The sequence below is a fragment of the Phoenix dactylifera genome, chromosome 11, assembly GCF_051530095.1.
Source record: "Phoenix dactylifera cultivar Ajwa chromosome 11, Ajwa_hap1_PhDact_Kaust_v1.1, whole genome shotgun sequence".
In the NCBI taxonomy this organism is placed as follows: Eukaryota; Viridiplantae; Streptophyta; class Magnoliopsida; order Arecales; family Arecaceae; genus Phoenix; species Phoenix dactylifera.
In genome coordinates, this window is record NC_143200.1 from 5,198,340 (window position 1) to 5,211,081 (window position 12,742).

General features: G+C 40.2%; 1 protein-coding gene across 2 annotated transcripts; it reads left to right on the forward strand.

Annotated features, from left to right (window-relative positions):
• The first annotated feature begins 2,119 nt into the window (after window positions 1-2,119).
• Window positions 2,120-7,272, forward strand: LOC103707816 (transcription factor ICE1-like). 2 transcript variants are annotated; one of them, XM_008792479.5, is made up of 4 exons: window positions 2,120-3,461; window positions 5,114-5,344; window positions 6,480-6,650; window positions 6,803-7,272. In XM_008792479.5, exons 1-4 carry the CDS (start codon window positions 2,304-2,306, stop codon window positions 6,884-6,886), a joined length of 1,644 nt encoding a protein of 547 aa, XP_008790701.2. In that variant the 5' UTR covers window positions 2,120-2,303; the 3' UTR covers window positions 6,887-7,272. The 2 variants fall into 2 exon arrangements, with proteins under 2 accessions (XP_008790701.2, XP_008790702.2); XM_008792480.5 differs by lacking the exons at window positions 6,480-6,650; window positions 6,803-7,272 and adding an exon at window positions 5,983-6,279 and having other exon boundaries at window positions 2,234-3,461.
• Window positions 7,273-12,742: the final 5,470 nt, after the last annotated feature.

The window sequence follows — 12,742 nt, forward strand, 5'->3', positions numbered from 1 at the left end:
GATAAGTTTGCCTATCAATGCTCATTGATAATTAGTTCCCTAATTAATTATCAGTTGTAGAAATATTAGAGTTCATACATGATGTTATAGGATTATTATTACCAATGCCATAACATAAAAATATATTAATTTTGGGCTAAATTTTGTCATCAATAAAATTTAATGGAAAAAGGTAATAAATTTTACTTTGATTTGTTATGACTTATATGGCAAGAAAAGTCCCTTACTTGAATGAACGAGGGGTTATTGACAAATTTTAGCTTAGAAAAGTTAAAATATCTAAAAAAGAATAAATAGCTACATAGCTACACATACTTTAATTAAAACCTTCTTCCACCAAAAAAAATGATGAAAAAATTACACTTTGTCACCTTGATTTTCCTCAAATTGCACAAAACCACCCCATATTTAAAAATTTATAATTGGATCCTTTAAGTTAGCAAATTGACTTGATATGATACTAGGCCCAATCTGCCACCCTACATCATTAGTATAATAGTATTCCATCCTAGATGATGAAAATATCTTCTCCCATTTAAACCATTTACAAAGTGTTTTATCTTTCTTAAACAATATTCTTTTTTATTCTGGTCTTCCACCACTATTTTTTCTTCACAGTGATTCTTCATTAATCCCGAGAGACAATCCAACCAACCCGAGACGTCATCAAGCCCCCATCTTTGAGTCATGAAGAGTGCATTGCCTCTCCCAACTATGGACGCAATATAAGCTATTCTTGGTTAGACATTAGTCCAAAAACCCAAAGATTTCGACGAGCCCTACCGGCATATGCCCTGCCATTTGCCGATAGCCATAAAAACCTCTATGTCATCTCCAAGCATGTCTTCCTTACATGCCATGAGATTGAGGCCTTTGCGCCTTGGCTCCATCAAGTGAAGCATGAGCTCAACTGGCTATAACACCCTTGACCTCGCCAAGCCCATCGTCCTATCAAAGCTCAAGCTCTTCTTTGCCTGCCAGGCTGCCACCTTGTCTCTCTTGGTCACGACTCCTACTCCAATATTACCTCTATGGTCTCCTTTATTGCCCACTCCTACACCTGACCCTCCTTGATCACTTCCCACCACCCCCACCTGCTCCTCCATTCTTCAACCTTCTCTTCTCGACACCAATAGGTCTCTCGAAGATGCCAATGAGCCTCTCCTTCATCATGGTGACTTCTTCAAGTCCACCTTGAGCTTGTCCCTAATGAACTTTAGCATTATCTGTAACTGAGTGTCGCTCATAGATGTCAAGTCGACATGTTGCCAGTCTTCTCATACTCCTCGATGTTGATTCCTTCGTGGATAAGGAGTGTGGTGTTACCATTATTAACAGTGAAGTTAGGATATAAGGCCCCAATCGAGGCAATACTCGATGCACCACAAATACTCTTGGAGGGTCTGACCCCTCTAGGAGAAGATGATAGCGAAGTCATAGATGATGGCAAGGTCTTGGGTGGAGATATTGTTGCAAAAGTACTAGTCAAGCTCGATTCCAAGGGTAGTGAGTATCTCGAATGAAGATGGTGGTCTAAATAGTCATGTGGAGGAAAAGTCATCGGAGGATTTTTTTTTCTTCAATTAAACATGAAGAAGTGTAGATTACAAATTTTAGCAAATTATAAAACTCACGTGACCATCATGTGAGACTTCCATTGAAATCCAATTAATGGAGATATATGGCAAGGATCATATTGGATCAATTTACCATTTAAAGGATCCAATTTAAAATTATCCAAGAGGATCATAGAAATGCAATTTGGGTAAAGTTAAGGGGTCAAATGTGATTTTTCCGAAAATAAAAATATAACAATAGAAACATTTTATTTTTTTTTCTTCACCCATGACAAAGCAGCTTTTTTTTCTTCTTTTTGGATAAATAAAAATGTTGCCACTAATATGAGAGCTTCCTCTCACACTCCATCTACATAAAGAAAATATATAACAAAGATAAATAAATAGCTTACATTATTATAAAAAAATTTTGAGGGTATTTTGGGACATATGTATCCTGTAACAAACATTGGGAGACAGTGCAGGGATGGATAACCATACGCCTGCTTTCCAGCGTAACGTTCAAAAGCCGACCCCCCCTCTTCCCCTTCCTTTCCTTCCAAGTGGCCTCCCCCCTGTGCGTGAACCAATACAAAAAGATAACACTTACCCCCTCCCAAAAACAGTAACTCAAAAAAAGGGCAAGCTTTTATAAGTCTTAACCCCCTTCTCTGTCTCTCCACTTTTATTACTTGCTTCTCTCGAGCTTTTTTAAGAGGGGAAAAAAAAAAAGAGAGAGAGCAGACGATGCTGTCAAGGCTTAGCGGCGCGGCCTGGATGGAGGACTCTGGCGGAGGCGGCGGAGACGACGACGGCGCCGCCCCTTGGTCCACCGCCGACGCCTCCCCCGCTTCCGGCGCCGGTGAGAACAAAGACGTGCTCGGCCTGCCCTCTTTCAAGTCCCTCCTGGAGGACGACTGGTACCTCAGCGGCGCTGGTGACCCCGGCTCCTCCGCCCACAACCCCTTCGGCGCCCTCCAAGTGCCGCAGGAGATGAAGGACCTGACCTTTCCGTCCGACCCTTCCCCGCATGGCGCGTCCCTCCTCCCGCCGGTGGACTCCTCCTCCGTCCCCTTCCTCCCTTCCAAGTCTGCCATTGCTCCTCTCCTTGGGGCGGTATGCTCCAACCCGTTCGACGCGGGGTTCGATCTCGGCGGCGACGCTGCCGGGTTTCTGCCGGCGGCCCAGCTGTCGAATTCCTCTGTTCTGATGGGCAGGGGGGGCGGCGGAGGGGTTTTGGGGCTCCCTGGGGTGGGGGAGAACGGGCAGATGGGTGGTCTCGGTTTCGGCTCCGCTCCCCAGTTCTCGAGCACCTGGTTGCCGCTGCTCACAGGAAATGGCCCCGGTTCCAGCTCCGGCGCCGGTTTCCATCCAATGGGTTTTGATTCTTTTGAGAATTCGACGTTCTTAAACCGGTCAAAAGTGTTGAGACCTCTGGAGATCTTCCCACATGTGGGAGCCCAGCCGACTCTGTTCCAGAAGCGAGCCGCTGCAGCTTTACGGCAGAATCCTATGGTGGTGGGAGAGAAAGGCGCCGGCTTGGCGCTCTTGGGCCCAGGTGGAGGCCAGGGGAGCAATGGGAGGAGTGTAATGGAGGGTGAGCAGGAGAAGACGGGGAGGGGGAATGAAGAGGATGAGATAGACGAGCCGAGCATTGATGGCTCCGGCTTGAATTATGACTCAGAAGAGGCTGCGACTGAGAATGCCAAAGGCGAAGGAGATGTCAAGTATGGTGATGGAGGGAATACTTCGAATACCAATAGTACAGTGTCTGGTGGTGGTGATCAGAAAGGGAAGAAGAAGAAGGGACCCCCTGCAAAGAATCTGATGGCTGAGAGGAGGAGGAGGAAGAAGCTCAATGACCGGCTTTACATGCTCCGATCCGTTGTTCCAAGGATCAGCAAAGTGAGAACTCTATTTTCTTCATCTCTTGGTTGATCTCGTGTTGGGCCTGTTACTTGTTTTTCTTCCTTATTCAGCTATATCTTCTAGTAATCAATGAATTTGATAACAGCTTAATGACTTAAAAATGAACATTATAATATTTGAATTGCATTCACCAGTCTGTGAATTTCTTGAATCTTGATGATTGCTATCAGGAGAACAGTTTTTGGATCTATTGCTCTGGTTCTGCATGTCGTTGCATTATTCTGATAACCATTAATGAATATGAGCCCACATTCATGGTTTGTTTGCGTTCCTTTCATCATGTTAGTAAACTATTTTCAATTTTGCTGGTATTGTTGCCTGGCTTATTAGCCTAGTATTCATTGCTTTAATATTATGAGGTTGTTCTTACTGATCAATCATGCACGTTTGTTGTTTGAGCTTTTCATAATATAGGGTAGCATATGAATTGAGCTGTTCATGAACAGCTTGGATTCATCTCACCTGAAGGCCGGTCTTAAGCTTGTTCATTTGGAAGACAACCAAGGTAATGGCTCGCTTTGCATACCAGCCAAGCCTGAACAGTGAACAGCATATAGCTCAGTTTGGTTTGACTTGTTTGCAGCTCTTAACAACTTAATGTTGCACTTGTGCTTTGATTATAAACAATATACCAAATTGCTCACAGTAGTCACTCTTACCTAATACTTGATGGTGCTGGTTTATCTAGTTGCTAAAATTTACCGTGAAGTATGATTTGTTTATGGCAGCAGTCAAATGATTTGTATTGTTTGTATACCTGATTGCATTTATGAACTGTTGCTGAATTTGTAGCTGACTTGATGAGTATTTCTTTATAAAATAATTTCTGTATATTTGAAATATTAACTAAGCTAAAATAAATGGACCCATCTGAGGGACATGTTTAGAGCGGTCATGTCTGCATGCACCTTTATGTGATAATTACTTGCATTCTCTTTCTACTGTACCTGTCCCTTGTTGTTCCACACTGAGGGTCAGTGGGGCTTTTGCAACAGATGGGAGTACAGCTTTTTGGAATAAAAAGAATAGCATGTTGACATGTTTGAATCGTTGGTGTTGGTTATTAGTTGTTTCATAGTAGGAGATCCTGCCTTCAGATGAAGTCTCATTTGTGACAAAGATTACAGATTTATTTCAAACTAGCTTACTGAGTAGGTTTTTCTTTGCATATCCTCCATCTCTAACTAGTTTTCCTGTATAGTGTAATTTCCTTTCGAGATTGGATGTCCTTGTTCTCTCCATGTGGCTTTTCTTGGAGTAGTTTGTATCTTTGAATTTGACTGAAAAATCTACAACATGCTATGATTACTGCATGCAATATCCAGGGAAAATTACGGGACTATTAGCTTTCCTTGTCACATCCTGCTATTTCCTGCTCAAATTTTTAAACTTTGGCATATGGAGCATATGCAAAATATGTTACCAATGTGTTAGGGCATGATGTGCAAATTCTTTTCCTATAAACATATATTGCTCTCATTGGTATACAAGACATGCACTTGAATGGTGATGGAGACTGTTTTACTACTGATTAATGTGGTTTTCTAACACTATAGATGGCCTGTTCTGGGGTTCCTGGTAATTTTGTGTAAATATGTCGGTGTAAATATTCCTCTTCCTTTTGACAGATGGATAGAGCTTCTATTCTTGGAGATGCAATCGAGTACTTGAAGGAGCTTCTGCAAAGGATCAATGACCTTCACAACGAACTTGAGTCAACACCTTCGAGTTCTTCAATATCTGCTGCAACTACAACAAGCTTTCACCCATTGACACCCACACCACCAACACTGCCATCTCGTGTCAAGGAAGAACTGTGCCCAAATTCATTAGCAAGCCCCACAAGTCAACCACCCAGGGTAAGTTCATTACTTCTTGGTCAGAGTTGCAGATGTCTCACTCCTTTTTGGATTTTGATTTCTAAAATTGCTATTGTTAGCTTAATCTGTTTTTGCCACCATTTCTGTCTTAGATTGTCTAGCTTCATCAAGAAGTTGCTTTCCAACTTATTTTTCTCTTTTTGATATAAATATAGTCATTAGAAGGGCTGCCGGTTGCAAATTGTTCAGGTCAGGTTTTAGGTTACACCTCTACAGGATCCAGCTCGGGTGGTCTTCAAACCTGTGATTCGACCCATGCTTTCCATCTTGACTTGTGCGAGGGAAGGTTAAGGTGCGGAAATATAATGGGTCAGATCAGAAGTTTGCACTATCATTATGAGTGTGGTTATGTCCATGTTTACTAGGTGCAGACATAAAGTTCTTCACAAATTGAGTCTAGATTCAGGATGCTGACATGGAATATGGTTCAATAATGTTGGAACTGAGTTGAGTCCCATCTTTTATCAGGTTGCATCTACATGGCCCGCATGTCTCCTCACTAAACTTGTAGCTTCAACCTTTTCTTTTCTTTTCTTTTTCTTTTCTTTTCTTTTCTTTTTCTTTTGTTTTGTTTTCTTTTCTTTTCTTTTCTGATAATAGAAATTGGTCATTCACAGACCACAGGGGACAGCTACAGTTGTGCCCACCTCACCACCTTGGCCTTATTGACCAAGATGCTGGCTCAGAAGAGGCTCAGTAACCTTCAGATCAGCACATAAGGTTTCCCTACATAGAAGTGCAAAGCCCATCACGAAACGTGCTGCTAATCTAGATCCTGAACTTCTTCTCTTGTGATTTGAACCCACATGTACCTGGCACATTTTGCTATTGTGTTATTTATTTTTTTTTTAAAAAAAAACATTTTGTTGATATGTGCTGAATAGTAATTGAGTGGGAGAAACAATTTTTTCTTCTGATTTTGATTGCTTGTCCGCATTGGAATCAATCGAAGCTTTGCCCAATTTAGCATCAATTTGGACACAAACTACCAGGTGGATAGACCTTCTGATACCCATTGTGCTCTCTGTAGAGTTTTAGAAATATAGCTTGTGGTGAACGCAATAATGATGATAAATGTTGGTATAAATTTTGTTAGCGTATATTCTACGTGTAGGTTGAAGTCAGGGCAAGAGAAGGCCGAGCAGTGAACATTCACATGTTTTGTGGCCGAAAACCTGGCTTGTTGCTTTCCACCATGAGGGCACTTGACAGTCTTGGTCTTGACATCCAACAAGCAGTCATCAGCTGTTTCAATGGGTTTGCACTGGATGTTTTTCGAGCTGAGGTAAGCTTCTATCCATTTAGCATCACTGCAGTTCTAAAGCACATCGCATACTTTCTAGCTTTCTTTCGTGCTCTCACCTCTTACTTCGAGCTTATTCCATTTAGTTCCTTCAAATTAATCAGCTAAATATGTTCCCTTGTTCTTTCTGTCAGCAATGCAAGGATGGGCCTGGAGTTCTTCCTGAAGAAATCAAAGCGGTGCTCTTGCACTCCGCCGGCTACCAAAGCGGAATGTAGGTGAACAGAATCATGGAAGGATTTGCAGAGGAACCAACAGTAAAGCTCACTGAAGATTTTGTAGATCCATCAGACTCCCATTTCATAGATAACTCTCGATGCCATCAAGCCATCATAGGTGGTGATAGTTCCTAGTGTAGCAACATTCCCTTGACCTGGCATGGCAAGGAGAAACATTGCCAGTCTCTTTCTTCAGCACTAAAATAAATGTTTGTGTCGAATCATGCTCTTAGCTAATGGTCCAATGTCTAGATTACACCTGGTCATGTTAACGAGTACCTCAGCAAATTTTAGTTTTGAGACTTTAAAATAGTTTGGTTTCAACTTCTTGTAACTTAGCTTTCTTCTCATGTTACTTCTCACCATTATTCTTCATTCTCTGGAAATTTCAACTTCTGTGGAATGCATGATGGATTTAAATGGTTGATAGTTGATTCAATGTAAAAAAAATGTTATCCCATCTCTCTAGGCTGAGTTCTTATATTTTACCTGTTCCTCGGTAAAAGTGGGGGATCTTATCATACCAGCAGCCGAAACAATCCAAGAGCTAAAGGACAAGGAGGCCATGTGGTGTCTGTCGTCCTTCATGTACTGATTTGTGTCCCTTCAAAGCACAGAAGTGTGTTGGGTGTTGACGGTCGTACCAACTTCTAAGCTCATAAACCCCCTCAATTTGATTATAAGGGTGCTTTTAGTTGGTGATTGGAATGGGATTCAGCATCACAATAAATTAGAATAGGAATCAACATATTTGGTTTCTGAATCAGAATTGGATTTTAATGCTTGAGAGCAACTTGAATTGGATTATTCTCTAAATGGAACTCGCCAAGTTCCTCTTTTTTCCATCAGCAGCCAAATAGCTGGGACGAAAATCATTGATTCTTATTTTTATTTCAGAGTCCAATTTTTTTCGACCAAATATATTTTTAAATTTAATTGCTCATATGTTTCTAAAAGTTATTAAAGATTTTTGCAGGTAGTACTTGATTGATAAGGTTGTGTATTGTTTTTTTTTTTTTCAATGTACATATGTATAGACATAATTTCTTATCCAATGTCTTACATCCTTCTTTTGTTAATGTTTGGTGAATGTTCTGCAATTTTTAGGTTTCAGATTTTCTCGAGTCTCATCTCTCTCTCTCTCTTTGATGATATCAGTAACCGCAATCATAATTATAATGATAACAGCATCGATAGTGATTTAACATATATAATGACAATAATAATAATTATAATGATGATGATGGTGATGACTGATGATGATGATGATAATGATATTATTATGGATGATAAGAAGGAGGAGGACATTCCCCACAAGGGTCAAACAGTGGTTGAGGAAGGGGACAAATCCACTGCTTGGACAGCCAGAGACACTTTGGAGAGTCTGACCGGCCCACCCCTAGGGATATCAGAAACCTGCACGCTTCGGATATCACGGTTATTAAGAATGGGACACCAAGAGGTAAAGTTTTGGACCCACCTCAAATCAACAATATAGATATTTTGAAACTCTTTCTATGACTCCAACTGCATCAATCAAGTGTACTGGGCCAGACTAGTATGGTGAGATGAGATCCCAAAATATGGAGCCAGAAATGGGGGAGGTTGGAGTAAGAGGTTTGAAAATGCTCATGTAATCATGTCTAGCTTGGTAATAGGTTGTTGTTTATTTCAATTCTCTCCAGGTGGGACCCTAATTCCAAGTGTTTTTCCTGCTTAAACATGGTAAAAAACTCTAGAAGAAAGTAATGAATGAGTCCATCTATGCTATTGGACCCTTTAAAAAATTATGTACCAGTCAAATTATTTGGCTATCCTGCAAATTCTATTTTCCATATGCCAGGACTGCATCTACTCTTATAAATAATGCTAAAAGATGATGCTTAGCCAATTTGGAAGTTTTTTTACCAACTATCACATACATAGACATCAGAAAGAGAAGAATGGATGGAAATCATCTATAGATTTTCAGTATTTATATTTTTATAGATTTATACTAGATTATATAAGCAATTCCATGTTCAACTCTTCCCTTTTTCTTTATTTTTTTCCTACTCAAAGATTGAAGAAAGAGCAAAGGCTAGATAGTTATATTTATGCTTGATAACTTGGAAGTGTATTGGACTCTCTTATAAGTCCTCTAGGGGTAAGCAATTCAATCGGAGATGGGAGATAAATAGGGGTAAGTGCCACACCTATTTTACATATATATATATATATATATATATATATATATATATATATATATATATATATATATATATATATATATATATATATATATTTGTACAAAAAAAATGCAAGTACATCACTATTTATAGATTCATAAATCATATTTTCATGATTCTTCACTTACCAATTGATTTAATTTAATACAACTATTCACTGGACGTGCTTCTTGGGCAGGCCAAGCTGGGGTCGGGCCACCTCAAGCATTACCAAAATTAGCTAGGCTCAAGCCTGGAGCTTCAAAGGTTGGGCTGGGCATCAAGCTTTTTGGATTATGGGCTACAAGGATTGAGAGCGAGGAGTCGAAGAAGTCGAAGGCCATAGCCGTTGTTAAGGAGGAGGATGGACTACCGAAGAGGAGGATGGAAGCCCTTCTCCCCCAACGTCAATGCTCGGGCTAGGGGATTAAGAATTAGTGGATGCTCACCAGGGCAAAAAAAATTAGAACATATGAGCCAAAGTTTTTGGACTCGGTATTGTCCGAAGTGCCTCACCTTGGTGATTGCCAAAGTACCGTCTTGCCTAATCAAGCAATGGAAAAATATCACGTCTTCCATTAAAGGCTGATTGAAGATGGTTAATGCCCATCAAGAATATGGTCATGATCTTACCGACAGTTACACCTGCTCGGCCATGATTGCACGATTAAGATGGGTATTATAGCGTGCATGACGTGGGAAGTCGTTACCATGCAGTTATTGCATACTTCATCAATATCGATAACGGACACCAACCCCATTTTTCAAATAGAATGATCGACGGGCTCTCAGGTAAGTCATTTTCTCGACTCTACTCTCTCTTTGGAAACTCTCTCTTTTAGAATTCAACTAGCTTGACCATCGAAAGGTCTCCTGCCAGAAAATCTCCAACATGAGGACTTTGATTTCAGGTCGGTTATGCATTCTGGGAATTCAGCTAGCCACTTTACCAACATCTTCATTATTCATCAGCACAAAACATTCCACTTCAAATTGCAGCCGACTCACCTTCACCTTGGATAGCAACTGACGTCAGCCAAACTCGAATTCTAGCGACAATATATTGGCGCTAGAGAAAGAATCGTTTGATCCTTGTTTAAAAGCGCGAGAGAGATTTGAAGTTTGAATTATGAAGTCAAGAAGAAGTCGAGGTGCTTCAAGCGCTTCTCGTCGATAGGCTCATCCCAAATAAAACGCCTCCTACCAAAGTTCACATAAAGTTCCCCCACCTTAGCAACCAGCATATATATATATACACACACACACACACATATATACATATATATACATACATAAGCATAGTCTTTAGGAATTACAAGTCTTTTTTTTGTTTTTGAAGAATTGATAAAGAGAACAAAAAGGGAGTTCACCATTTGGGGGGTGAAGAAAATCCAAAAAATGACATGCTGAATTTTTAAAAAAACCCAGGTCTTTTTCTTTTTTTGATTTTTGAAGGGGCAGCTTGTATGTGAAAATCAAAGGCATCAACTTGCAACAGTGAATGGGCACGTGTGCATATACTAAATTTAATTTAATATAATTTTTCATCTACTAAGTAATACTAATATAATTGTTCCAATATATAACCATTTATCTATCATGACTCTTGACATGACACTTGACTAAGGAAGTTTTGGCTATGCTAGGTAAGGTTACATGTAAGCATCTCCAAGAAAAACCAAGTTTAGTTTCAACCAATTCTTTGATGTTCTATGTCACACCTAAATAATGGTATTGCACCTGTATCGGCCCATCGATATTGCTATGGTTGAAATTTGACCTAAGGGTGACCATGCCGGAGGAAGCTGAGAAGATGCCGTCCGGGATGGAGAAAGGGAGCCGACCTCCTGCGCACCGGTGTACTTGCACGAAGCCTTAGCCGGGGATTCCGATGAAGCCCTTCGATGGCTAAGTTAGTATTGATTCTGAGTTTAGAAAAAATTTCTAAGTGCCTTTCAATGGCCTCTTATGGCTTTTCATAGCTTTTTATCGCTTACCGAGGGCCTTTCCCTACCCTCTTTTTATAGGATGAGGGTCTCGGCCGTTACCTGAAACTTCGAGCCGAGCTATGATCAGCTGGCCATTAGCTAGAGGCGGCGTGAATCACAAAGATCAATCTCGCGGGCCAAGGATTCAAGAGATATCTTTCCAGATTTGTTATGAGGATCTGCGGGATCTTCGATGAGGATTCGGAAGATATCTTTCTAGATTTGTTCTGAGGATCCGCGAGATCTTCGATGAGAATTCGGGAGATATATTTCCAGATTTGTTCTAAGGATCCGCAAGATCTTCGATAGGATCAAGGTTGACAGGGCCGAGGTCGGCTCGGTCTTCAGCGGGGTCCGAGGTTAGCCTGGCCTCTAGCCGAGGTCGGCTTGACTCTTAGCGGGGTCGAGGCATGGCCCGCTCGGCAGGAATTGGGTGGTTCTACGCTTGAGTAGGACGATCCATTTTGCCTCCCATTAGATACGTTTTTTGACGACGAGCTAGCAATTCTATTCTGATCATCTAATTCTTTTTGTGAAGTGCACCAATGACTTTTATTCATTTAGCTTGGTGCATTCCTCTCTTTTTCATTTCTATATTGATGAACTTGCCTGGCGAGGAATGATAACCATTCAAAGAAAAGAAATGATGCTGTTCAACTTTGTGGCAGAACCTCCTCCCAACTACCACAAGACCATACGTGAGTATGGTTCAATGGATCACGGAAATGATGCAAATAGATATCTCGTGCTTGGTCTTATCTTCACTCAGATTGTTATTTTCTCTTTACTAATTGGTATGCACATGTAACAAATACTAGTAACAACATTGGGTCTGTTTCTTCTAATTTTTCTTCTCATCTCTTAGCTTATTCTTTTGTTGTACATTTCTTAGATTTTTTATTTCTGTTGGTGGCAACCTCCCCATTAATGTAAAAAAATTAAAAACCAAGTATGACATCTGGGAACAAGAATCTAGTGACACTAGATAGAAGGAATACATGCACCTATCTTTTTAATCTACATGATCATACAAGCATATACATGTTATTTACTTAATTTTGAGATTAAATATCAAAATTAGAAGATTATTTTCCTTTTTCTTTCTTTAGCATGCTAATTGTGAGAAATGAGTCTCCATTGAGTCTATATTCATTTACCAAGACACCTAATACTATCGGCGTTATTCACTTGGATGTATACTCGAACCCCATGGAAAGATATGTTGATTCATATTTGCTTCCATGTGTCTCAATAACTTAGAGAACCGATCGAGACCGGGGCAGCCCAATCCTAGTTTGATTAGAATCCATCATTGTTCATGCATGATTAACTAGAATGCATTATCAAAAAGTTGCAAGCCGGTACCTCTTGTTGCATTCAATAGTTGTTGCAAAATCATACAGCTATTATTAGTGTCCACCGGGCGCATTTACATATACCAAGAATATGGTTACGGAGGTAAATATTGATTTATGAATTGACTTTCTGATAATGAAATCAGTGGCAAATTGATACCAATCAATGAATTCCTTGGTAAAAACTGCAGAGTGTTTTTGATCTAGTTAGTGATTCTTTTCGAGTCGAGCTAGTCCATATAAAGTTATCCGATATTACAACCTAAAGAGCTAGGGCATTTGTTTGCTATATGTACATTGATTTTT

What these genes read in the sequence shown, in the direction of transcription:
- LOC103707816 (XM_008792479.5), top strand. Translation starts at nt 2,304, where the DNA reads ATGCTGTCAAGGCTTAGCGGCGCGGCCTGGATGGAGGACTCTGGCGGA. An exon ending in CCACAAGTCAACCACCCAGG is followed by an intron (nt 5,345 to 6,479) that starts GTAAGTTCATTA and finishes TTCTACGTGTAG; the next exon opens with GTTGAAGTCAGGGCAAGAGA. An exon ending in TGGATGTTTTTCGAGCTGAG is followed by an intron (nt 6,651 to 6,802) that starts GTAAGCTTCTAT and finishes TCTTTCTGTCAG; the next exon opens with CAATGCAAGGATGGGCCTGG.